We start from the raw sequence: 25,071 nt of genomic DNA on the forward strand, positions 1-25,071 counted from the left end.
GAATGTCTCTCTCTTCCTTTGCAACAGATGCCCTCTACATAGATGTCATTATGGCATTCTGGGTAATGTGCTTTGGTGCTGGCGGCCCATTGGGTATGATATACACACTATAATCCCTGTATTGACTAATGCCACTTCTGGGACTCCATACTATTTATTGGAATGGGAAAAATAATAGAACTGTAGTTTATCAGATGATGACCTTGCTAAAGCCCTTATCATGTCTCCCAAGATGTCTATTGCCAGTTGTAACGAGGAAAGAAACTTTAAAATACTAGGTGGTACTGTTCTCTTTTATTCTCCCCCTTCTCCTCTATCTATATCTATTTCTCTTTGTCCCATGTGGGTCATATTGAATAAAGCAATAAAGTAGAACTATTGGCAACATTTTTTTGTTCATTCTGGATAGGGCAAGTGAGAGTTATAACCCCTGTCAGATCTTTTTTATTTTATGCCATCTGTATCCCATTGGGGAGATTTCCCTTCACTTCCTGTCCCATAGCCAAACAGAAAGTGAGAGGAAATCCCTGCAAATTAAGGTCATCTCTTGGGGGCATCCCAAGTCACCATTACTAGTGTATTGGATGATTTCCCCTCTTACTTTTCTGGGGACAACCCAAAATTTGGGATTTTCTTTTACTTTCACTTTTAATGATAAACAGGATGAATAGAGAGGGGGAATCTTCCTAATGAGGACACAGACCGCAATAAAAAGCTAAATATGAATTTACCTTCAGTTGTACTTCAGTGACCTGTATGAGTATACAGGTACCTTTTTATATGTCCGTGAATCACTTATGGTTAAGGAGATGACACTTGCTTTGGGTGCAACTTAAGGTTATCACTTTTTTTAAAGTATAAGAGTGTGATGGACTCTGTATTCTTTTGGGAAAATGTTCAATAAAATATAATCCTAAAAAATAAATCCAAAATTACTACATGACAAAGGATTTCCAGAGTACCATGGGCTAACTAAATATACAGTGAAGCAGTAGTTATCTGCTGTCAGACAGATTAGAACCTGTGACTAAGCTATATTTCTAAGGAAGGAGTCACTCCAATCAGTCATTTGCTTCTGTGTGTAAATTACAGTTTGAACTTCTGACCTCTATAAGCAGGCCTTTTAAACAGTGAGGTAAATATCCACTATATTACCAAAAGTATTGAGATGCCTGCCTTTACACACACATGATTTTTAATGGCATCCCAGTCTTAGTCCGCAGGGTTCAATATTGTGTTGGCCCAACCTTTGCAGCTTCAACTCTTCTGAAAGGCCGTCCACATGGTTTAGGAGTGTGTCTATGGGAATGTTTGACCATTCTTCCAGAAGAACATTTGTGAGGTCAGGCACTGATGTTGAATAAGAAGGCCTGGCTCGAAGTCTGTGCTCTTATTCATCCCAAAGGTGTTCTATCGGATTGAGGTCAGGACTCTGTGTAGGCCAGTCAAGTTCCTCCACCCCAAACTCACTCATCCATACCTTGCTTTGTGAACCGGTGAGCAGTCATGTTGGAACAGGAAGGGGCCATCCCCGAACTGTTCCCACAAAGTTGGGAGCATGAAATTGTCCAAAATGTCTTGGTATGCTGACACCTTAAGGGTTCCCTTCACTGGAACTAAGGGGCCAAGCCCAACCCCGGAAAACAACCCCACACCATAATCCCCCCTTCAGGGGCGGACTGACAACTCATGGGGCCCCCTGGCAATAGAAGATTATGTGGCCCCCAGGCAATAGATTATGGAGCCACACAGTATACACACATACAGTATACATACACAGTATACACACACATACAGTATACATACACAGTATACATACACAGTATACACACACACAGAATACACATACACACACTGTAAAGGTACTGGACAGGCGGGGCAGCTATAATCTTGGGATTTTTCGACCAAAAGCATGTCGATCAGGGACAGATGTAAAAAAAAAAATGCAGGATTTTACATACTGTCTCTAGTTTTGCTGAGGCTGACAACCATGATGGGGCCCCTTAGTTGCATGGGGCCCTCGGGCAGTGCCCGAGAGCCCCGAATGGTCAGTCCGCCCTTGCCCCCTTTCACCAAATGATTTGGACCAGTGCACAAAGCAAGGTCCATAAAGACACTGGTGAGCGAGTTTGGGGTGGGGGAACTTGACGGGATGAATTGGAGCCAAGACTACGAGCTAGGCCTTTTCGCCCACATCATTGCTTGACCTCACAAATGCGCTTCTGGAAGAATGGTCAAACATTCCCATAGACACACTCCTAAACCTTGTGGACAGCCTTCCCAGAAGAGTTGAAGCTGTTATAGCTACAAAGGGTGGGCCAACTCAATGTTGAACCCTACGGACTAAGACTGGGATGCCATTAAATTTAATGTGCGTGTAAAGGCAGGTGTCCCAATCAGTGTTGCCAACCTACCAGATTGAAATTTACTGGCACGACAGCCGAAATTTACTGGCGCAGCCACGTTTTTACTGTAATTTCACAAAAGTTACTATATTACATTTTTAAGTGCAAATTTCAGTTTTTAGGCTACAAACAAGTATTCTAGGCAAATAGCTATGTGATTTAACCACTTCATTACTGGGCACTTAAACACCCTTCATGCCCAGACCAATTTCCAGCTTTCAGCGCTGACGCATTTTGAATGCCAATTGCGCGGTCATACAACTGTGTACCCAAATTATATTTTTATCATTTTTTTCCCACAAATAGAGCTTTCTTTTGGTGGTATTTGATCATCTCTGCGATTTTTATTTTTTGCGCTATAAACAAAAAAAAGACAGAAAAGTTTGAAAAAAAACACAATATTTTTTACTTTTTGTTATAATAATATCCCATTTAAAAAAAAAAATAATAATTTCCCTCGGTTTAGGCCGATACGTATTCTTCTACATATTTTTGTTAAAAAAAATCACAATAAACGTATATTAATTGGTTTGCGCAAAAGTTATAGCGCCTACAAAATAAGGCATAGATTTATGTTTTTTTTTTTTTTTTTACTAGTAATGGCGGCGATCTGCGATTTATTTTTTTTGTCAGGCCTGCGATATTGCGACGGACGTATCGGACACTTTTGTCACAATTTTGGGACCATTCACATTTATACAGCGATCAGTGCTATAAAAATGCACTAATTACTGTATAAATGTGACTGGCAGGGAAGAGGTTAACACTAGGGGGTGAGGAAGGGGTTAAATGTAGTCCCTGGGTGTGTTCTAACTGTGTGTGGAGGGCGACTGACTGGGAGAGGTGACCGATCTGTGTCCCTATGTACAAGGGACACAGCATCGGTCTCCTCTCTCCCTGACAGGACGAGGAGCTCTGTGTTTACACAAAGAGCTCCACGTCCCTGCTTTCACCGCCGATCGCGGGTACCTGGCGGACATCGCGGCCGCCAGGCACGCGAATCGGCTCCCCAGCGATGCGCCGGGCACAGTGTTTCCCCACTGCGCGCCCCCAGCGGCACGCACAGGGAATGTAAACAACAGGACGTCCAGGGACGTCCAACCCGCACTTGAGAGCCGCGTTGTGGACGTCTTTTGTCTCCAGCGCGGATCTCAAGTGGTTGAGGTAGATATTAAGGTAAAAAAACATATTTTTGTTATTTTCGATATAATAAGGGCAAATTTTTTAGTCACATCACCCCCTGCCTCCATCCCCCTCTGCCACCAACACCCCCTGCCTTCACCCCCCTCTGCGGTGCCACAATCTCCCCCTGCCTCCAATCTCCCCCAGGCCCCCTGCCTCCAATCACCCCCCGCCTCCATTGCCCCCTGCCTCCACCCCCCTCTGCGGTGCCACCACAGCCAACATCACCCCCTGCCTCCAATCTCCATGCGCAGTTCCAAGCCGAACCGATCTCGGCTATTTTTACTGCCACATTCCCGCAACCACGGACATTTACGAACGGGGGAAAAAAGTGACAGTTTTTACGAACTGTCCGTAAAAATACGGACGGTTGGCAACACTGGTCCCAATACTTTTGGTAATATGGTGTAGATTCATTTTAAAAAATCTGTATTTACATATGCCTTTTGGGGAGCTACAGTGGCAGATTATGATCACAAGCAGGACCACTATGCACCTGTTTGCAAACAGAGACAGTCTTGCTTTTAAATTAAAATAATGTCTCTATAAAATGTAATAACTTGCAGTTTACCAGTCCATAGATGTGGTTGCTGCATTAGTTATAATTTTTCAGACTGAGAGCATTTTATTTAAGCAAGTACAGAAAATACCCTTTGATCTTGCCAGAAATTCTATTTTCTTTTCAATTTCTGTGAGCTGAATAGGAAGCAAAAATCTTATTTTTTTTTCCTGTAAATGACTAATCCCATCAGCTCCCATGTAATAGATATGAACAAAAATCTGAAAAACTGAACAAATACAGCCACCACATCTAAGGACTGATAAGTTGTAATATATTCTTTTTTTACCTTTTTGGATTTAGATACGCTTTAGACGAAGCTCAAGTTAGTTTCCTTTCAAACATAATCTCAGCCAATTGTCATTCTATATCTCCTGTTAACATCATAGGTGAATCCAGCAGACCAGGACAATTACAGCCGCATGGTGGAACTTTGGTTCCTCTTCTGCCTGGTCTGGTCAGTATGTGCCTCTGTGGATGAAGACGGGAGAAAGAAGATCGACAACTACCTGAGAGAGATCGAAGGAAGTTTTCCAAATAAGGTGATTGCCCAAAAAAATAATATAAAGAATGGATATACTCAGCAAAATAAATGTAAACATTTGTACAAGTTCATTGCAACCTAAGGGGAGGCTCAGTCCATCAAAGCGTTATTCAGTCATATCTCCGAGGGCCGAGATCAGTGGTTTAAAAAGAAAACTGTAATGGTTTTTTTTTTTTTTAGTTTAGGGGTTTTATTTAAGTTGATACATTTTCAAATTGTCGTTTTATATCAAATATGTTAATACAATTTCTGATTTACAAGAAACAGTTCTTTCAGGACAAAGGACTACCAGAGCACTATGGGATAGCTAAAGAGACAGCACACCAGAGCAGCATTATTTGCAGCTCTTTTCTTCCCTGGTTGAAACCTCTTTAAAACAGTCAGATAAGGAGCAAACCACTGCTGTGATGACTGCTTGAGTTCTGTAAAGTGATATGTGAGAGCTTTTTAGGGCTTCATGTACACTACAGCTTCTAAACTTGAGTTTAGGGGTATTTGGCATTTTCTTTCCAAAGCTTCTAAACTCAACTCCATAAAAGCCTAAGTGCACATGCACACATAGGCTTTTACAAGAGTTTAGAAACTGCTGTGGTTTTGAGTATTTTATTATAATAAGAAATATAATTTTTTTAAATACTGTAATTGAATTTTACAATTACAGTATTAAACAATACAGTTGTCACGTACCTTGGTTGAAGGCCGAGCTGGCGAGAGGGCTTCCTTTGTGGCTCTGGGCCAAACACACCTGAATGTGGAAACAGGTGTGCAAGTCTTAGGGTAGCATGGGTGCCGAGACCTGGATGGCAGGTGATTATTAGTAGAGATGGTCTGCAGGGATGGTGGTTGATGTAGATAAGGGAACAGCTCACAATCAGCAGTGGTAGAGCTGGTAGCCAGATTCCATAGAAGCAGATAGAAAGACAAAGTCCAGAGCCAGGCTAGGGTCAAACACTGATGGGCAGAGGTTGAGAGAGCAGTGTCTGGAGACTAGTCGGGTCAAGCAAAGGGGAATCCAACAGGAGAGAGGTCAAACGGCAAGCCGGGATCGCAAGAGTGAGTCAGAGGGAAATCCAGGAACAGATCGAGTCAGGAACAGGGAGTCAGGCAACATCCAGCATCTAGCTCACATCAGCTCATCTCAAATAGACAACATGGTTCCATTCCCAGGATATGGGCGTGCGCGAGCACACGTACATTAGTGCCAATGCACACTGGTGCACACAGGTGTCAGTGCATGCCAGAGCTCATCTATGTGCTGACACTTGCACATGAGCATTAGCTGCATGAGTATTAGCATTAGTTTCCTGACAGCAGTGTTTGGTTACAGCCATATTTTGTCACTAATGCCTCCAGACTGCATATGATCAAAGCTGGCATAGTGATCATGTGATGGTGATCCACTCTGATTAGTTCCCAGTCATTAGTGGTGACCAGAACTTTTGGTGACCGCTGGAAATGAGAGCTGCTAGCTGCTCAGAGTTTTAGCTAGTGGTTCTCAAAGGCAGTGGCGGCTGGTGCTCAAAATTTTTGGGGGAGCCCATCAAGCGCAGCCACTGTGCCCATCAAGCGCAGCCACTGTGCCCATCAAGCGCAGCCACTGTGCCCATCAAGCGCAGCCACTGTGCCCATCAAGCGCAGCCACTGTACCCATAAATTGCCACCACTGTAGCCCATCAATTGCCGCCAGTGTGCCCCATCAATTGCCGCCAGTGTGCCCCATCAATTGACGCCAGTGTGCCCCATCAATTGCCGCCAGTGTGCCCCATCAATTGCTGCCAGTGTGCCTCCCCGCCCGGCTCGTACCTGTCTCGGCGCTGTCCTCCGTGTCTTCTTCCGTCCTCTTCCCATCATCTCTGCTATCATTGGACGCCTGATAGGCATCCAATCACAGCGCCTGTCGCTTCAGCCAATCAGGTGACAGGGTAACCAGACCCGAGCACCTGATTGGCTGAGAGGTGGGTCAGTGTTAGGGAAGTGATTTATTCGCTTCTCTAACACAACACTGTGTAAACAGCGAACGCACAGCATTGCACCCGCTGTTTACCAATTTAGAAGCCTATTAGAGCTCACGGCTCTAATCAGGATGCCTATTAGAGCCAAAGGCTCTTCCAAAAACACCCCCGCCGCTGTATTTCAGATGCCCGACAAGGGGCCGGACACGTGAATAGGGGGAGACAGCGGCAACAATAGATAGATTCATGCAATACAGGAGAGAGGGGCGGCGCTCCTGCGCCCTCTATGGACGCACCACCACTGTTCAAAAGGGTTATTAACATATTCCCATCATGGGCCTTCATGCTGAGGAACAATAATATAAAGGTTGTGGGTGGACAGCGGTTAATGGTTGGGTTTGCAGTTAAAAGTTTAAAAGTTTATGGTCAGTAAGTGACCATTGCTCTTTCAGATGTGAAAAATGTGGACGTGATACATTTATCCTGTGAGTGTGTTGTGTATACTAAAGGTAACGGTAATTTTAGCATTAAGGTAATGCTAACATTTTTGTCAAGAAACAACTGCACCAATAACAAAAAATCCAGCGGTCTTCAGATAACTTGTCGGACCTTAACTATTTTTGAACAAGATAAGGAAAATGTTCAATACGTATTTTTCTGTCTAATACTTGACGCTATGATTTTTTTTTCTCTTCTGCTTGCAGGACACGGTGTATGAGTATTTCGTAGACCCAAAAACAAAGAACTGGATGAACTTTGAGGACAGATTGCCCAAAGGTTGGCGAATTCCAGCCAAGTAAGTATTTTTGAAAAAAATTGCAAAATTGCCAGCATTTAGGGTATGAAGATATCCTATAGGGCAGTGATGGGGAACCTTGGCACCCCCGATGTTTTGGAACTACATTTCCCATGATGCTCATCTACACTGCAGAGTGCATGAACAACCTGGGAAATGTAGTTCCAAAACATCTGGGGTGCCAAGGTTCGCCATCACTGCTATAGGACAACATACGCTCGATGATTCAAGATTCCCATTGTCAACTTAAATAAAGCTTTGTTTTCTGTTACATTTTTTTTATTCTTTTACAAATTTGCAATCTGCGAAAAAACAACTGGCCAATGGGACAGACCTCGATAGGCAGGGGTGGGGAACCTTTTTTCTGCCAAGGGCCATTTGGATTTTTGTAACATCATTCGGGGGCCGTACAAAATGATCAACTTAAAAATTAGCACCGCACCTCTGCACCCCTTTTACATTACACAGCACCGCACCTCTGGACCCCTTTTACATTACACAGCACTGCATCTCTGGACTCCTTTTTCATTACACAGCACCGCACCTCTGCACCCCTTTTACATTACACAGCACCGCATCTCTGGACCCCTTTTACATTACACAGCACCGCACATCTGGACCCCTTTTACATTACACAGCACCGCATCTCTGGACCACTTTTACATTACACAGCACCGCACCTCTGGACCCCTTTTACATTACACAGCACCGCATCTCTGGACCCCTTTTACATTACACAGCACCGCACATCTGGACCCCTTTTACATTACACAGCACCGCATCTCTGGACCCCTTTTACATTACACAGCACCGCATCTCTGGACCCCTTTTACATTACACAGCACCGCACATCTGGACCCCTATTACATTACACAGCACTGCACCTCTGGACCCCTTTTACATTACACAGCACCGCACCTCTGGACCCCTTTACATTACACAGCACCGCACCTCTGGACCACTTTTACATTACACAGCACCGCATCTCTGGACCCCTTTTACATTACACAGCACCGCATCTCTGGACCCCTTTTACATTACACAGCACCGCACATCTGGACCCCTTTTACATTACACAGCACTGCACCTCTGGACCCCTTTTACATTACACAGCACCGCATCTCTGGACCCCTTTTACATTACACAGCAACACTCTGCATCACAAGACCCCTTTAGATTTACACAGACACCCCCCAGCTCTGTCCTTTCCTGCATTAATCATGCAGATGGAGAGACAGTGAGCAGCACTGAACAAAGGGCAATCACCTGCTGGTTTACTTATGTTATCTTCAGCAGCTCTCTACTCAGCGCTGCTCAATGTCTCTCTCTCCCCTGCGGTACAGGAGAGTGTTTGCTTACCTTGCAGCTGGAGATGGAGAAAATTAAACTTTGCGCGCCGCCGCCGTGCTGTAAACACGTGCACACGTCAGCGCAGAGGCACAGCGCCTCCCACTCCACCGCCCGCCAATCGCTGCCGTTATCTGTTTTTTTCAGCCCTTCCGCCTGGTTGGCTGGTGTTCCCCGCCACTCCCACATAGAGAGAGACAGACAGTTCCACCAGCCAACCAGGTGGAAGGGCTGAAAAAAAAAAGTTTCCTGCTCGGCGGGACTCGGGGCACGCACTCAGCGGCACGGGGGGGCCGGATGGAATGATTTTGCGGGCCGCGGGCCATAGGTTCCCCACCCCTGTCGTAAAGTAACAGTCATATACAGTATATCAGATTGGTGTTACAAAAAAATTGACAAGCCAAACACAATATACTGTAACTTATGTCTGCCAGAAGGTGAATATAATGCCGCGTACACACGGTCGGAAATTTCCGACAACAAATGTTCAATGTGAGCTTGTTGTCGGAAATTCCGACCGTGTGCACATAATTCAACGCACAAAAATGCTATGCATGCTCGGAATCAATTCGACTCATGTTCAGAATCATTAAACTTCATTTTTCTCGGCTCGTCGTAGTGTTGTACGTCACCGCGTTCTTGACGTTCAAAATTTCCGACAACATTTGTGTGACCGTGTGTATGCAAGACAAGTTTGAGCCAACATTCCGTAGAAAAAAAAAATCCACGGTTTTGTTGTCGGAATGTCCGATCGTGTGTACGCGGCATAACAGTGTAGGTGTTTGTGTTAACCAGTTGCTGACCAGCCGCTGCAGTTTCACGGCGGCAGGTCGGCTCGGCTGCGCAAAATCACGTAATATTACGTGATTTTGCATTTCAGCCCTTGCTCGCCCTTGGTGCCGACGCGCGTGCCCGGCGGGCGCGATCACTGTCGGTCACCCGCGATCGCTCCTTATAGAGCGAGAACCGGGAGCTGTGTGTTTTTCCCGGTCCTTTCAGGGGGAGAAATGACTGATCGCATGCTTATACAATCATGTTTATAATCTGTAATTTCCCCTAGTCGGTCCCACCCCCCCTTCAGTTAGAACACAATGAGGGAACATAATTAACCCCTTCCTCGCCCCCTAGTATTAACCCCTTCCCTGCCAGTGAAATTTTTACAGTAATCAATGCATTTTTATAGCACTGATCGCTATAAAAATGCCAATGGTCCCAAAAATGTGTCAAAAGTGTCCGCAGTACCGATAAAAATCACAGATCGCCGCCATTACTAGTAAAACAAAAAATATTAATAAAAATGCCATAAATCTTTCCCCTATTTTGTAGACGCTATAACTTTTTGCGCAAACCAATCAATAAACTCTTGTCACCGGCGCAAAAATAGGTTCTAAATAATACTATATTGACCTGCTGCAGTGCTGTATAAACCTTCTATGAGGTTTAGGTGAAAAAATTAAAAAGGTGTTGGTACTGCGCTGATATAATAATGTGATCTAGTTTACCCAAAAAAAATTTTTTTTCTATTTGACCCCTATAGTGATATAGTGCTAGATCCAGTACAGTGATGTACGTGATGGGTCACTATAGAAACAGCTCTTGTGAACATATGTACTAGCGTGATGCTATGTGCATATGCTGTGCCATCAAAAATAAATAAATGAATAAATAAATAAATAGATAAATATGGCTACCCCAAATGATGTGCTTGTGAAACAATATTCCGAAGTGCTATAAGTGAGTCTATAAACTATTATGAATATACATGCACAAGTGTGCAAACATATAAATAATGAATAATATTATTAATATATAAAAATAAAAATAAAGTGCGTTGGTGCCAAAAATTAGTTTTTCACAATTCATGTGCATTCATGCTGCAACACGTCCCCAATTATGGGTAAGCGCCAGTTCACAAATTCCAGTCCAAACAGAAAGTGTTGCTGAGTTTAAATCCTGGTGCTATATTTCATGCATACAGGGTGCTGTCACTTCTTCCACCCGACAAAGATAAGTGCTACCACCACCAACTGCTGAAATGCAAACTCACCAGACCCCAGCTGGTAATGTGCCTCAAAAACTTATTCCGTTAAAGTTGGTGAGTCCTCTCAGGATGTTCCTCAATGCCTCAAAGAAACCAAGGGGCTCATCATGGTGAAATACGTTTAAAAATATATTTATTTAAAATTCATAATAAAAAACTACTCACAAGAGAGGTGCTTTAAAACCAGCACCTGGTGTCTTTGGCAGTGTCAGTCTTTTAGACAGCCGCTGACCAGCTTATCGTACGGGTGCGTTCCTGGCTCCTGCTGTACCTGTGGTCTCACTGGTTAAAATTACACTCCCCCTTGCGCTGTCCACATAGCTTCATACGCGTTTCGCAGTTTTGCGTCTTCAGAAAAGCTGGTGGATGATTTTGCTGTCACTGTATTTATCCCCTCTGTCAAATTGCACTTACTGGCCAAACAGGAAGTGGCTGCCCCGCCACCTTTACCTAAACTCTTATTGCGATTTTTTTTTTTTTACGAAAAATATGTAGAAGAATACATATCGGCCTAAACCGAGGAAAAAAATGTTTTTTATATATTTTCGGGGGATATTTATTATAGCAAAATGTAAAAAAAATCTTTTTTTTTCAAAATTGTCGCTCTATTTTTGTTTATAGCGCAAAAAATTAAAACTGCAGAGGTGATCAAATACCTTAAAAAGAAAGCTCTTTTTGTGAGAAAAAAAAGGACGCCAATTTTGTTTGGGAGCTGTGCCGCACGACCGCGCAATTGTCAGTTAAAGCGACGCAGTGCCGAATCGCAAAAAGTGGCCCGGTCATTGACCAGCAAAATGGTCCGGGGCTGAAGTGGTTAAGTTGCTTGTCTCATGATAATCAATAAAATAGATAAGCAAGAGGGTAGGAGGATAATTGGGCGGCTTTAAAAAGGGATAGGGACAAGGGGAGGTCTCCCGGGGTAGGGGAGGTGGGGGGGAACTAGGTGATCAAAGCTATACCACTAAGGCCCCGTACACACGGTCGGACAAAACCGATGAGAATGGACCGAAGTTCAGTTTCATCGGTCCAAACCAACCGTGTGTATAGCCCATCGGTCTGTTTTCCTTCGGTCCAAAATTTTAAAACATGCTTCAAAACCGAACCGATGGACCGCTGCCCGATCGGTCCAAACCGATGGTTAGTACAGAAAAGCATCGGTTCAAAACCCGCGCATGCTCAGAATCAAGTCGACACATGCTTGAAAGCATTGAACTTCGTTTTATTCAGCACGTTGTGTGTTTTACGTCACCGCGTTCTGACGCGTTCTGATGTGATTGACACAAACTTGTACTACATGCACACAGTCAACCTAAACTTAAAGATACAGGGGCAGATCCACAGAGCGAGTTTCAAATTTAAAATTTCCCGCAAACCAAGATACGACGGCATCTGGGTTAGATCCGACAGGCGTACGGCTTCGTACGCCTTCGGATCTTAGATGCAATACTTCGGCGTCCGCTGGGTGGAGTTCTCGTCGTTTTCCGCATCGAGTATGCAAATTAGCTATTTCCGACGATCCACGAACGAACACGCGGCCGTCGCATTCTCTTACGTCGTCTCTAGTCGACTTTTTCCGGCGTATAGTTAAAGCTGGTGTTTTGCGGCGTATAGTTAGACTTGCCATGTTAAGTATGGCCGTCGTTCCCGCGTTTATTTTTAATTTTTAATTTTTTTTGCGTAAGTCGTCCGTGAATCGGGATGGACGTAATTCACGTCTATGTTAAAAAAAATTACGTCCTTGCGACGTCATTTAGCGCAATGCACGGCAGGAATTTTAGGGACGGCGCATGCGCAGTTCATTGGCGCGGGGACGCGCTTCATTTAAATGAAACACGCCCCCTAATCGCCGATTTGAATTCCGCGCCGTTACGCCGCTTGAGATACACTACGCCGGATACGATGCGCCGGGGCAGATCTTTGTGGATCTGCCCCACACTCTGGAAGATCTTTTTTCAATATTACATTTCTGTGCATAAACCAATTTGCAATTTAGGTTTCATGGCCAATGCCACCATTAGAAATTATGCAGCCCCATATGACCTACCTGACAGGGCCTCGGGGCACCTACTACAGTGCTACCCCAACACACAGTACACCCTTTCTACAGCACTACTACAATACACAGTACACTGATACTACAATACACAGTACACTCCTACTACACTGATACTACAACACACAGTACACTCCTACTACACTGATACTACAAGACAAATTACACACCAACTACACCGATACTGCAACACACAGTACACCCCTAGTACACTGATACTACAACACACAGTAAACCCCTACTACACTGATACTTTATCACAAAGTACAACCCTACTACATTGATACTACAAGACAAAGTACACACCAACTACACTGATACTACAACACACAGTACACCCCTAGTACACTGATACTACAACACACAGTACACCCCTAGTACACTGATACTACAACACATGGTAAACCCCTACTACACTGATACTACACCACACAGTATAACCCTACTACACCGATACTACAAGACAAAGTACACACCTGCTACACCCCTAGTACAACACACAGTACACCTTTAATAGTACTACACTGCTTTTGCCAACCCTGGGCGCCCACATGCCAACCTAAAGGCACCTTTGCCCATTATGGGCATATTGCCTGTACTCCCCTATTGACAGCTCTGTTCTTGGCCCTAAGTCATCCCTCTAATTCAGATTACTGTCCACTGTTTTTGAGATATTGCCAGTTTGTTGTTAATTTCCTTGTCATTTCTCCTTACAGTTCCCCGTTCTACAAGATCATGGTGCCAACAGTGGACACAGTGCGCTACCAGTTCATTGTTAGTGCCCTGGTGACACACCAGAACCCGGTTCTCCTCGTCGGTCCAGTGGGGACTGGGAAAACATCTATCGCTCAAAGTGTTCTGCAGTCTTTAGATGCCAGCAAGTGGACATTGTTAACCGTGAACATGTCCGCACAGGTAAACAACCAAAATAAATGTTTTTGTAGATTTGCAGCTCAGTTTGATAGTCCAAGTGAATTAAAGTCGGGCCTAAATGTGAAGGCAAATGCAAAGTTTAGAATGACCAGAGAGGTAATCTTCCAATGAGGACATAGACAGCAAAAAAACCTGATGGTGGTTTAACCAATCCATGCTCTATATATCTGTAGGTACACAGGGCCAGATTCACAGAAGAAGTACGCCGGAGTATCTACTGATACTCCGGCGTACTTTCAAATTTCCCGCGTTGTATCTTTAGTTTGAATCCTCAAACCAAGATACAACGGCTTTTGGCTTCGATCCGACAGGCGTATGGCTTTGTACGCCTTCGGATCGTAGGTGTAATACTTCAGGGCCCGCTGGGTGGAGTTTGCGTTGTTTTCCGCGTCGGGTATGCTAATTAGCTTTTTCCGGCGATTCACAAAGGTACGCGCGGCAGTCGCATTCTCTTACGTCGTCGCTAGTCGACTTTTCCCGGCGTATAGTTAAAGCTGCTATTTCGTGGCATATAGATAGACGTGCCATGTTAAAGTATGGCCGTCGTTCCCGCGTCGAATTTAAACATTTTTTTTTTTTTGTGTAAGTCATCTGTGAATAGGAAAGGACGAAACTCACGTCGACGTTCAAAAAATTACGTCGGTGCAACGTCATTTCGCGCAAAGCACGGCGGGAAATTTCAAAACGGAGCATGCGCAGTACGTTCGGCGCGGGAACGCGCCTAATTTAAATGATCCATGCCCCCTACGCGATCATTTGAATTAGGTGGGCTTGCGCCGGAGAGATTTACACTACGCCGCCGCAACTTTACAGGCAAGTGCTTTGTGAATCAAGCACTTGCCCGTAAAACTTGCGGCGGTGTAACGTAAATGCGATACGTTATGCCGCCGCAAATGTCTCTGAATCTGGCCCACAGTATTTAACGTTTTTGGAACTCACGTCGTAGAAGCCAAATGAGTGCAATGATTAATTGTAATGGGCCATTGCACTTTGTAATTTGTTTCCATATCTTATTAAGACATCCATGTCTTCTGTCAGTAGGAAGGCCTGTTCCTGTACTTGCCCCATGTGTATGTCTTGGCAAACTGTGTTCCATGCCCCCATCACACCATGACAGCGTATGAAAGAGCACTGCATATTAAAAGTCAATATCTCATGGTACATTTGTCATTCACAAGGGTCAATGTATATTATTATTATCATACAGGATTTATATAGCGTAACTTGAGGGTAGACAGTACAAATGCAATACACTTTAATACAGTAGGAATCAGAGGGCCCTGCTCCTTAGAGCTTACAATCTAAGAGGGAAGGTCAAGAGGTAATAACTGTGGGGGATGTGCTGAGGGAGAAGATAAATGGACAGTTGTTAGGTGGGGGCCAGATAGGCTTCTCTGAAGAGATGAGTTTTCAGGGATCGTCTGAAAGTGAATGAAGTAGGAGAAAATCGGACAGATTGGGGTAGAGCATTCCAGAGGACGGGAGAGGCTCTGGAGAAGTCCTGAAGGCGAGCATGGGATGAGGTGACAAGGGAGTTTGAGAACAGGAGGTTCAAGATGTTCATTTTCCTCCTCAGACAAGCTCCAGCAACGTGCAAAATATTATTGAGAGTCGTGTGGAGAAGAGGACAAAGGGCGTGTACGTACCTGCTGGGGGCAAACACCTCCTGACCTTCATGGATGACCTCAATATGCCAGCTAAGGATACTTTCGGATCACAGCCACCTCTGGAGCTTCTGCGGCTCTGGATTGATTATGGCTTTTGGTATGATCGCCAGAACCAAAGCATCAAATACGTCAAGGTGAGGAACCATGTTCTTCAGATGATCAGCAGCCTCATGTTATCCTTGATGTATCTTGAAGTTCTTTTCTCTACTTTTTTTCTTATACAAAACATGATCTTCTCTCTCTAAACACGTTTCTATCACTTTTCTCAGGACATGTTCATCATGGCAGCGATGGGTCCCCCTGGAGGAGGCCGAACTGCCATTTCTGGGCGCCTTCAGAGCCGATTCAACCTGATTAATATGACCTTCCCCTCGGTGAGTCAACAGTATTTTTATCCTTTTTATGCCGCGTACACACAATTGGAATTTCCGACAACAAATGTTCGATGTAAGCTTTTGGTTGGATATTCCAACCGTGTGTACGCTCCATCGGACATTTGCTGTCGGAATTTCCGACAACAAATGTTTGAGAGCTGGTTCTCAATTTTTCCGATTCCGAAAAGTTCTTGTTGGAAATTCCGATTGTCTGTGTGCAATTCCGACGCACAAAAATCCTACACATGCTCAGAATCGTTAAACTTCATTGTTCTCGTCTCGTCGTAGTGTTGTACATCAGCGCGTTCTTGGCGTTCGGAATTTCAGACAAATTTGTGTGACCGTGTGTATGCAGCACAAGTTTAAGCCAACATTCCCGTCGGAAAAAAATCCACGGTTTTGTTGTCGGAAATTCCGATCGTGTGTACGCGGCATCAGTGTTATTGAAATCTATACTAAATATTATTAACCACTTGCCGACCGCCGCATGTATATGTACGTCCACAGAATAGCACGTACAGGCGAATGGGCGTACAGGTACCTCCTTGTCTTTCCGCGGGTCAGGGGTCCGATCGGGACCCCCCCCCCCCCGCTACATGCGGCGGTCGGATTCCCGCGGGGAGCGATCCGGGACGAAGGCGCGGCTATTCGTTTATAGCCGCTCCATCGCGATCGCTCCCCGGAGCTGAAGAACGGGGAGAGCCGTATGTAAACACGGCTTCCCCGTCCTTCACTATGGCGGCTGCATCAATCGTGTGATCCCTTATATAAGGAGACACAATCGATGATGTCAGACCTACAGCCACACCCCCCTACAGTTGTAAACACACACTAGGTGAACCCTAACTCCTACAGCGCCCCCTGTGGTTAACTCCAAAACTGCAACTGTCATTTTCACAATAAACAATGCAATTTAAATGCATTTTTTGCTGTGAAAATGACAATGGTCCCAAAAATGTGTAAAAATTGTCCGAAAGTGTCCGCCATAATGCCGCAGTCACGAAAAAAATCGCTGATCGCCGCCATTAGTAGTAAAAAAATTTAAAAATAATATAACTATCCCCTATTTTGTAAACGCTATAAATTTTGCGCAAACCAATCGATAAACGCTTATTGCGATTTTTTTTACCAAAAATAGGTAGAAGAATACGTATCGGCCTAAACTGAGGAAAAAAAATATTTTATATATGTTTTTGGGGGATATTTATTATAGCAAAAAGTAAAAAATATTGCATTTTTTTCAAAATTCAAAAATTGAACTCCAGAGAGAGCCTGACCTCCTGTCGTTAGGCAGAAAACAAACTGAGCGTGCTAGAGCAGGGTGTGGGTTATGCCTGGGGGAGCCACGCCCCCTGGGAGGAGCGGCATGAAGGAAAGGTTTTTAACACTTTAAGTGCTGTAGAATTCTGCCTAAATCTCCTGGTAGGAAGAAGCATAACCCTAAGGTCAATGAAGGCTGTGTCCGTCTATGAACGAAAGAGAAATATTAATTTTTTTCAAAATTGTCGCTCTATTTTTGTTTATAGCGCAAAAAATAAAAACTGCAGAGGTGATCAAATACCACCAAAAGAAAGCTATATTTGTGGGGAAAAAAGGACGTAAATTTTGTTTGGGAGCCACGTTGCACGACCGCGCAATTGTCTGTTAAAGCGACGCAGTGCCGAATTGTAAAAACGCCATTTAGCAGCATATTGGTCCGGGGCTTAAGTGGTTAATAATCGGCTCAAATCTATCTCCTTTTACACCCTGTATATGAGCGTGTTGGACATCCTATTCCAAAACCATGGGCATTAATATGAAGTTGACCAACCTTTTTCCAAGCCTCTACTTTTCTGGGAAGGTTGTTTTTTTTAGCGCCAGGTTTACAAGATTAATTTCCCTTTTCAAGCCAGTCATGGGTGATCTGGTAATATTGGAATGTACTTGTTTTTCTGCAGGAATCTCAAATCAAGAGGATATTTGGGACGATGATGAGCCAGAAGCTGCAAGATTTTGAGGAAGAGGTGAAACCAGTTGGGGATATAATCACGCAGGCAACCGTAGAGCTGTATAATGCAGTTACCCAGAGATTCCTGCCCACCCCTGCCAAAATCCACTACCTGTTTAACCTCAGGGACATCTCCAAGGTGAGTCACAAGTGGGGCTGAATTAAGAAAATGTATAAATGGGGGATACAATCAAAAAAGTTCTATGTGAAAAATATCAAAAACTCTCATTTGATTGGTAGGTACGATAGATGGGTAAGCGTTGTGTTTTCTAAAATGTCTTTAAAATGATTGTACAGTTTTTAGTTCCTGTCCACCAGTGGACTCATTTCCTCTCCGCTGTGTTTCTGGGAAGGATTTCGAGGGATTCTCAATGGTCTTTTATCGGAAAATGCAGCATGATCTTGACATCAATTTGAGACTTCTCAGACCATTGGGAATTAATTGCCGGTGCCATTGACCTTCATTTGACAGGCTTTAGCTGCCTATAGAGTTGTATAGAAATGTCATTTATGAGAAATGGAATTGTAATAAAGAACAGTCCCGAAGAAAAAATAAAAAGCCCACCATTAATGTCGCCAATACAGAAGTAAACTCAATAATTTAAGACTGTACCATTTAGTTTTGCTTAATTTTCTATGTCAGGTTGGCAAGTGGCACATGCTCAGTTATTATTAAATTCTCAGGATAGGTGTGCGCAGCCTATTTCATTAGGTTGTGCACCCCAAAGCTCAAACACATGAGTGTATGTATATTGTGACAGGAAGTCAGGTAAATCTGTGGGTGTTGTCACAAACGGGACATACATTTCTGCCTTGATTAGACAATACACTAATCATTATTAGGCGTCGGCTGCGAGAAATAGCCAGGAAAGGTTGGAGGGCCGTTGGAAGACTCCAGCTGTTCAGAGTGAGGCAATTAAGGCCTCTATAAGAAGTCCAGAGGGTTACCACTAATTGCTGCATCACTCCTAAGGCTGTGTGAGTAGGAGAGCAGTGCCAGAAGGTCTTCTGTGAAGGTGAGGAGAGGATTGATTTTTCTGTGATAAAAATCAAAAGACTATTTTTTTGTGCTGTATGACCAGCACTGTCTACCCAGCAGTAGGCTGTGTTAGACTTCATAGATAGGTTCCTGTGTGGAAGGTAGACTCCCAGAGTGGCTAGGATTTATTTTATGTTTGATTTTGTTTATGCTGTTTGAAAGCTTGCAATTGTTTTCCAGCAAGATGGAAAAATAAACCAGAAACTTTGTTTTCAACCGTCTTCGACTGCCAGTCTGTATAAATTCAGTGTGTGGTGAACCCATCCAAGGGGTCACACACCCCGCTACCGAGCTAACCCCTCACAATATATATATATATATATATATATACAGGAATTTTTTCAGCGGGAATGCGGGGGAACGCAGTTCCGGCACCTTCTGAACTGACTGTATGTAATGGCAAGGGATGCTGGGGTGTGCTGCAGGGTATTGATGCTCACTTCTGTTGATATATTTTTGCAGGGGCGTCCATTGTTGCTGGTGGGGGACCTATTGTTTCTAGAGGGGTCTTATGTTGCTGGGGAGGTCAGTTGTTGCTGAAAGAGGTCTACTGTTGGGGGAGGGTCGATTGTTGATGGCAGCCAGAGAGTCTATTAATGCTGGCTGTACGGAGATCTGTTGATGCTGCCGTGAGTCTATTGTTGCTGGCGGGGACATTTTTTTGTGGGTGGTCCATTGTTGTTAGGGGGATCTTTTGTTGCTGGCTGCAGGGCATCTATTTTATTGCTTTTCTTGATATCATTACCAAATTCCATATAAATTACTTAGCACCACAAAATGATACTTGGTTCTATATTGTCTAAAAGGGGCGGTACTGGGAGGTGGGTAGGGGGCAGAGAAAAGGGGTGACTCGGAAAGGGGGAGTTCCTGCATCTATTGTCTGAGAAAAAAAGCCAGTATGTATATATATATATATATATATATATATATATATACACACACACATATATATATATATATAGCAGTAGGGCAATGGACAGTGTCGCTAGAGCAGTGGACGATTTCAGTAGGGCAGAGGGAGATTGGGGTGTGCCCAGGCACACCCTGTGCGCACGCCTATGATTCTCAGCATCCTTCAGGTGCTGGGATTTGCTCTACTGTGTGCCGGGGTGATGTCAGTACTTCCCCTGTTCCTGGCTGGAGCTCTCGAAAACGTATATTTCTCTATTCATTAATAGCATTGGAGAAGAGTAGTGAGGTGTTTTATGTCAACGGCACCCTGGCAACTATACTTCTGAAACAAGACCTGGATTCTTTCATTAGAATTTACATTCTTGGTGAACAGCAAGTGAGGAAGTAGAGATGTGGAGTTTACCCAAGATGGCACTGGCTTAGGCAGGCAGGGGGTTGGCATGGCCTACTAGAGTCATCCTGCTGTGCAAACACAGTCTATGAATTTTAGCAGTCCATGCAATTTTCATTGGGGATTTTGAGTTTTATGGGTTGTAGATTGGAGAATTTACTTCAGATTCAAGACTTACTCCAGCTGTTGACCCCCGTAGTTATAACTACAGATCTGTATAAAAGAATCAGGACCCCCTTCCTAGTGCTGGTGACCCCTCTAGTAATCACCAAAGATCTTTATGGAGGAACTAGGGCTTTCTTCCTCCTGCTGGTGATCCCTCTAGAAATAACTAAAGATCTATATAGAGAAATCAGGACCTCCTTCTTCCTCCTGCTGGTGATCCCTCTAGTGATACCTAAAGATCTATATAGAGTTAGGGTGACCAGACATCCCCGGTTTCCAGGGACAGTCCCTGGATTGAGGACACTGTCCCCGGACCAAGTGTGTCCCCAGATTGGATTTGAACAAGGGCTGGGGCAATTTCAAAGACAGTCAGTGATGAATTAAAAAAAATATATGAATTACACCCCTGCCACTCTTACTGGCTTAGGGGGTGTATTTTTTTCCATTATCTGTGCCCCTTTCTGATAATCATGTGCTGGTTCGGGCACAGGCCCATTCAGCTCCGCTCGCATGTTCTTCTGCCTTGGCTATCTCCTTGCCTTCCCTGGTGGAGTGATCTTCCTCCGCTCCCCATCCAGTATAAGCCGGGGCCCCGGAGAGTAAGACTTGACAGGCTGTGAGGCGGGCGGCGACGGGCAGAGAGTCGCTGATTGGCGCCATTATTTGTAAAAATGTCCCCGGATTTCATTTTAAAAATCTGGTCACCTTATATAGAGTAACCAGGACCTATTTCCTCCTGCTGGTGATCCCTCTAGAAATAACTAAAGATCTATATAGAGGAATCAGGACCTCCTTCCTCCTGCTGGTGATCCCCTCTAGTGATATAAAGATCTCTATAGAGGAATCAGGACCTCCTTCCTCCTGCTGGTGATCCCCTCTAGTGATATAAAGATCTCTATAGAGGAATCAGGACCTCCTTCCTCCTGCTGGTGATCCCTCTAGTGATATAAAGATCTCTATAGAGGAATCAGGACCTCCTTCCTCCTGCTGGTGATCCCTCTAGTGATATAAAGATCTATATAGAGGAATCAGGACCTCCTTCCTCCTGCTGGTGCACCCACAAATTATATTCACTTTCCCCACTGCCCAGCCACACTGTTTGCTCATCTTTAAAGGATATTCTGGCACATTTGCACCAGAATAGGGAGAATTAAAAGATCACTAACATCTATTTTTCCAATTTCTCAGGTATTCCAAGGCATGTTACGGGCACACCGTGATCTACACGATACAAAGCACAGTATGACCAAGCTGTGGGTACATGAATGCTTCAGGTATGGCACACTCATCCATAGGGGCCTATTTCTAACAAGGTTGATATTTAAATTAGCCTCAGAACCTGTGTAATTCATATGTGTTTGGGTTTAAAGGGATGAGGTGGCAACACTAGGCCCAACCCCATCAGTTCAGAAGGGAGCCCAGAGTAGAGAGGGGACTCTTAAAGCACCTCAGACACCCCCTTAGTGCAGACCACCACAGTATAGACACCCCCCTAAGTGCAGACCATTGCAGTATAGACATTCCCTTAGTGCAGACCCCTTCAGTATAGACACCCCTTTCCCCTCCCATAGTGCCCCCGCACAGGCCTGGATTTCCCACAAGGCCACCAAGGCCGGGAGTCCCAAGCACAGTGCTAGGACTCCTGTTTTGGAGGTGACAGGGTCAATAAAGAGAACCTGTCACCTCCAATTGCCATCACACAGGGAAAGCAATTAAGTGAAGTGAAAAAAATTGATAAAAAAAAATAAAATAAGAAATAATAATTCAATTATAAAAATAAAAAATTAATTAAAAAGTGAAGAATAAGAAAAATAATATTAAAATAAATAAGAAAATTATACAAAAATAAAAAAAGTAAACGACAAGCTACAAAATAAAAAAAAGTGATAAAAAATTTAAAAAGAAAGAAACAAAAAATATTTAAACTAACCAGTTGCCATTCTTCGTTGATTTGGGGGGGTGGTGGTTCGGTTGGTAGGGAGGGGGTGCATTGTGGAACCTGGCCTTGGGGCAGCAGGGAGAGCAAATTCGGCCCTGCCCCCGCACATGTCCATCTACTAATCTACTTAAAATAGAGTGTACAGACCTCAGAACAGCGCAGCCACGGAGGTATACACACAGCGGTGTGTGTCCCTTGGGCTCCTCCTCCTCATTGGATGTCAACAGAGAGGAGGAGGCAGCTTCAGTCCGCTCCACTGGGGACACAGAGCGAGGCGCAGATCATTAGGGCAGCAGGCGGTGTTAGCTGTGCCGCTATCCATAGGTGTTACCCCTCTGGCGGGTATTACCTGGGTGCAGCCCGCACCCCCCGCCCCCACCTAGCAACGCCACTGACGCCCCGCTGCTTCCTTAGGAACCATTACCATTGGGGAGCCGTCATATATAGAAGCAGTAGAATACCACTTCTATATATACTCTTATGCCGCATACACACGATCAGAAATTTAGACAAGAAAAGTTCGATGTTAGCTTTTTGTCGGAAATTCCGACCGTGTGTAGGCCCCATCTGACTTTTTCTGTCGGAATTTCCGTCAAGAAAAATTTGAGAGCTGGTTCTCAAATTTTCCAACAAGAAAAGTTCTTGTAGGAAATTCCGATTGTATGCAATTCCGATGCGCAAAAAACATGCATGCTCTGAATCAATTCAGCGCATACTTAGAATCATTGAACTTAATTTTTCTTGGCTCGTTGTAGTGTTGTACGTCACCGCGTTCTTGACGGTCAGGAATTTTGTGTGACCGTGTTTGTGCGACTTTGACGCAATGCCTGTGTAATCTTGAGGTCTATGGACCTTAAGTTGCATAAAAGTCGGACCAAAGTAGTGCAGGGACTACTTTGAAGTCGCTACGACTTGGAGTCGCACAGATATGAATGGTACCGATTGGAGATCATGGGGTACGACTTGTCATGCGACGTCGCAGGAGAAGTCGCACACGTGTGAAAAGGTCCTTAGTCAGAAATGGGGAACAGGCAATACTGGTGATTAACCCTTTGCCCCCTGCTTGCCTTTTATTGGCACAGCTACCACAGTACAGGTCCTCTTTTATAGACTACAGCGACCTTTCTTTTACTTTTATGTTTTTACTTTTTATAAAGAACAAAACGTCTCCATCTTGGGTGAATGTACACCAGATAAGTCACCCCAGATGACACACGACTTGTATTAATCCGACACGAATATCAAGTGAACATTTTTCACACATTTGGAGCATTACAGTTGGCAAGTTGGTATTTTTAGCACAAAATATCTCGCCTCTCTCGGGGGAAAAAAAATGACATTACGGCTGTGAAAGACCAACGTGAAAAGTCACACATACGATCTGGAGATATAGCTGGATTCAGGTACGGCGGCGTAATTTTGACCCGTTGTAGTGTATCTTATTTACGCTACGCCGCCGTAACTCAGAGAGGCAAGTGCTGTATTCACAAAGCACTTGCCTCCTAAGTTACGGCGGCGTAGCGTAAATGGGCCGGCGTAAGCGCGCCTAATTCAAACGAGGAACAGGGGGGGCGTGTTTTATGTAAATGATTCGTGACCTGACGTGATTGACGTTTTTAACGAACGGCGCATGCGCCGTCCGTGGACATATCCCAGTGTGCATTGCTCCAAAGTACGCCGCAAGGACGTATTGGTTTCGACGTGAACGTAAATTACGTCCAGCCCCATTCACGGACGACTTACGCAAATGACGTAAAAAATTCAAAATTCTACGCGGGAACGACGTCCATACTTAACATTGGATAGTCCAGCTTTTTGTTCGACTAACTTTACGCCGGAAAAAGCCTTACGTAAACGACGTAAAAAATTGCGTCGGGCGCACGTATGTTTCTGAATCGGCGTATCTAGCTCATTTGTATATTCTACGCCAAAATCAACGGAAGCACAACCTAGCGGCCAGCGTAAATATGCACCCTAAGATACGACGGCGTAGGAGACTTACGCCGCTCGTATCTTAGCCTAATTTAAGCGTATCTGGTTTCCAGAATACGCTTAAATTTACGACAGCGTAGATTTAGAGTTACGACGGCGTATCTACTGATACGCCGGCGTAAACGTCTCTGAATCTGGCTAATAGACTTTAGAAGCGATCGCTCTGTATTACCCAACTTTTAAATCACACCCACCTAGTCACTGTCAGCTGTAGGGGAGAAGATGGAGGAGGAGGCGGGAGGATAAAATGCATGCTGCATGGGGGATTGTGTGCTGTGTGTGTCGATCATCCTGGGGGCAGCACACATTCACAGATCACAGATCTCTACAACTGAAAGATTTTATACGTCTTGCTCACCATACACGTTACAATTGTAGAAGCTGCTTTAAATCTACCAGCATACAGTATATGTAGTGTTTTAGCTTTTACGCTACACCGCTGTAACTTACTTTTCAAAGCTTTGAATCCAGAAAGAATTTGCGCCGTAAGTTACGGCGGCGTAGTGTATCTCTCGCGGCGTAACGGCGCGTAATTCAAATCGGCGAGTAGGGGGCGTGTTTCATTTTAATGAAGCGCGTCCCCGCGCCGAACGAACTGCACATGCGCCGTCCCTAAATTTCCCGCCGTGCATTGCGCTAAATGACGTCACAAGGACGTCATTGTTTTGACGTGGACGTAAATTACGTCCAGCCCCATTCACGGACGACTTACGCAAACAAAAAAAAATATTTTCAAATTCGACGCGGAAACGACGGCCATACTTAACATTGCGTACGCCACCAAATAGCAGCT

The 25,071-nt window shown here is 44.4% G+C and overlaps 1 protein-coding gene across 1 annotated transcript in view; it reads left to right on the forward strand.

Annotated features, from left to right (window-relative positions):
• The window catches only part of DNAH2 (dynein axonemal heavy chain 2), a 402,999-nt gene that overhangs the window by 254,271 nt on the left and 123,657 nt on the right, over positions 1-25,071 (forward strand). Inside the window, exons 46-52 of the mRNA XM_040346833.1 lie at positions 4,536-4,688; positions 7,347-7,438; positions 13,596-13,794; positions 15,389-15,613; positions 15,749-15,853; positions 17,791-17,979; positions 21,536-21,621. Coding sequence (XP_040202767.1) covers positions 4,536-4,688; positions 7,347-7,438; positions 13,596-13,794; positions 15,389-15,613; positions 15,749-15,853; positions 17,791-17,979; positions 21,536-21,621 — 1,049 coding nt within the window. The remainder of the gene's footprint in view (positions 1-4,535; positions 4,689-7,346; positions 7,439-13,595; positions 13,795-15,388; positions 15,614-15,748; positions 15,854-17,790; positions 17,980-21,535; positions 21,622-25,071) is intronic.

The sequence above is a fragment of the Rana temporaria genome, chromosome 3, assembly GCF_905171775.1.
Source record: "Rana temporaria chromosome 3, aRanTem1.1, whole genome shotgun sequence".
NCBI lineage: Eukaryota > Metazoa > Chordata > Amphibia > Anura > Ranidae > Rana > Rana temporaria.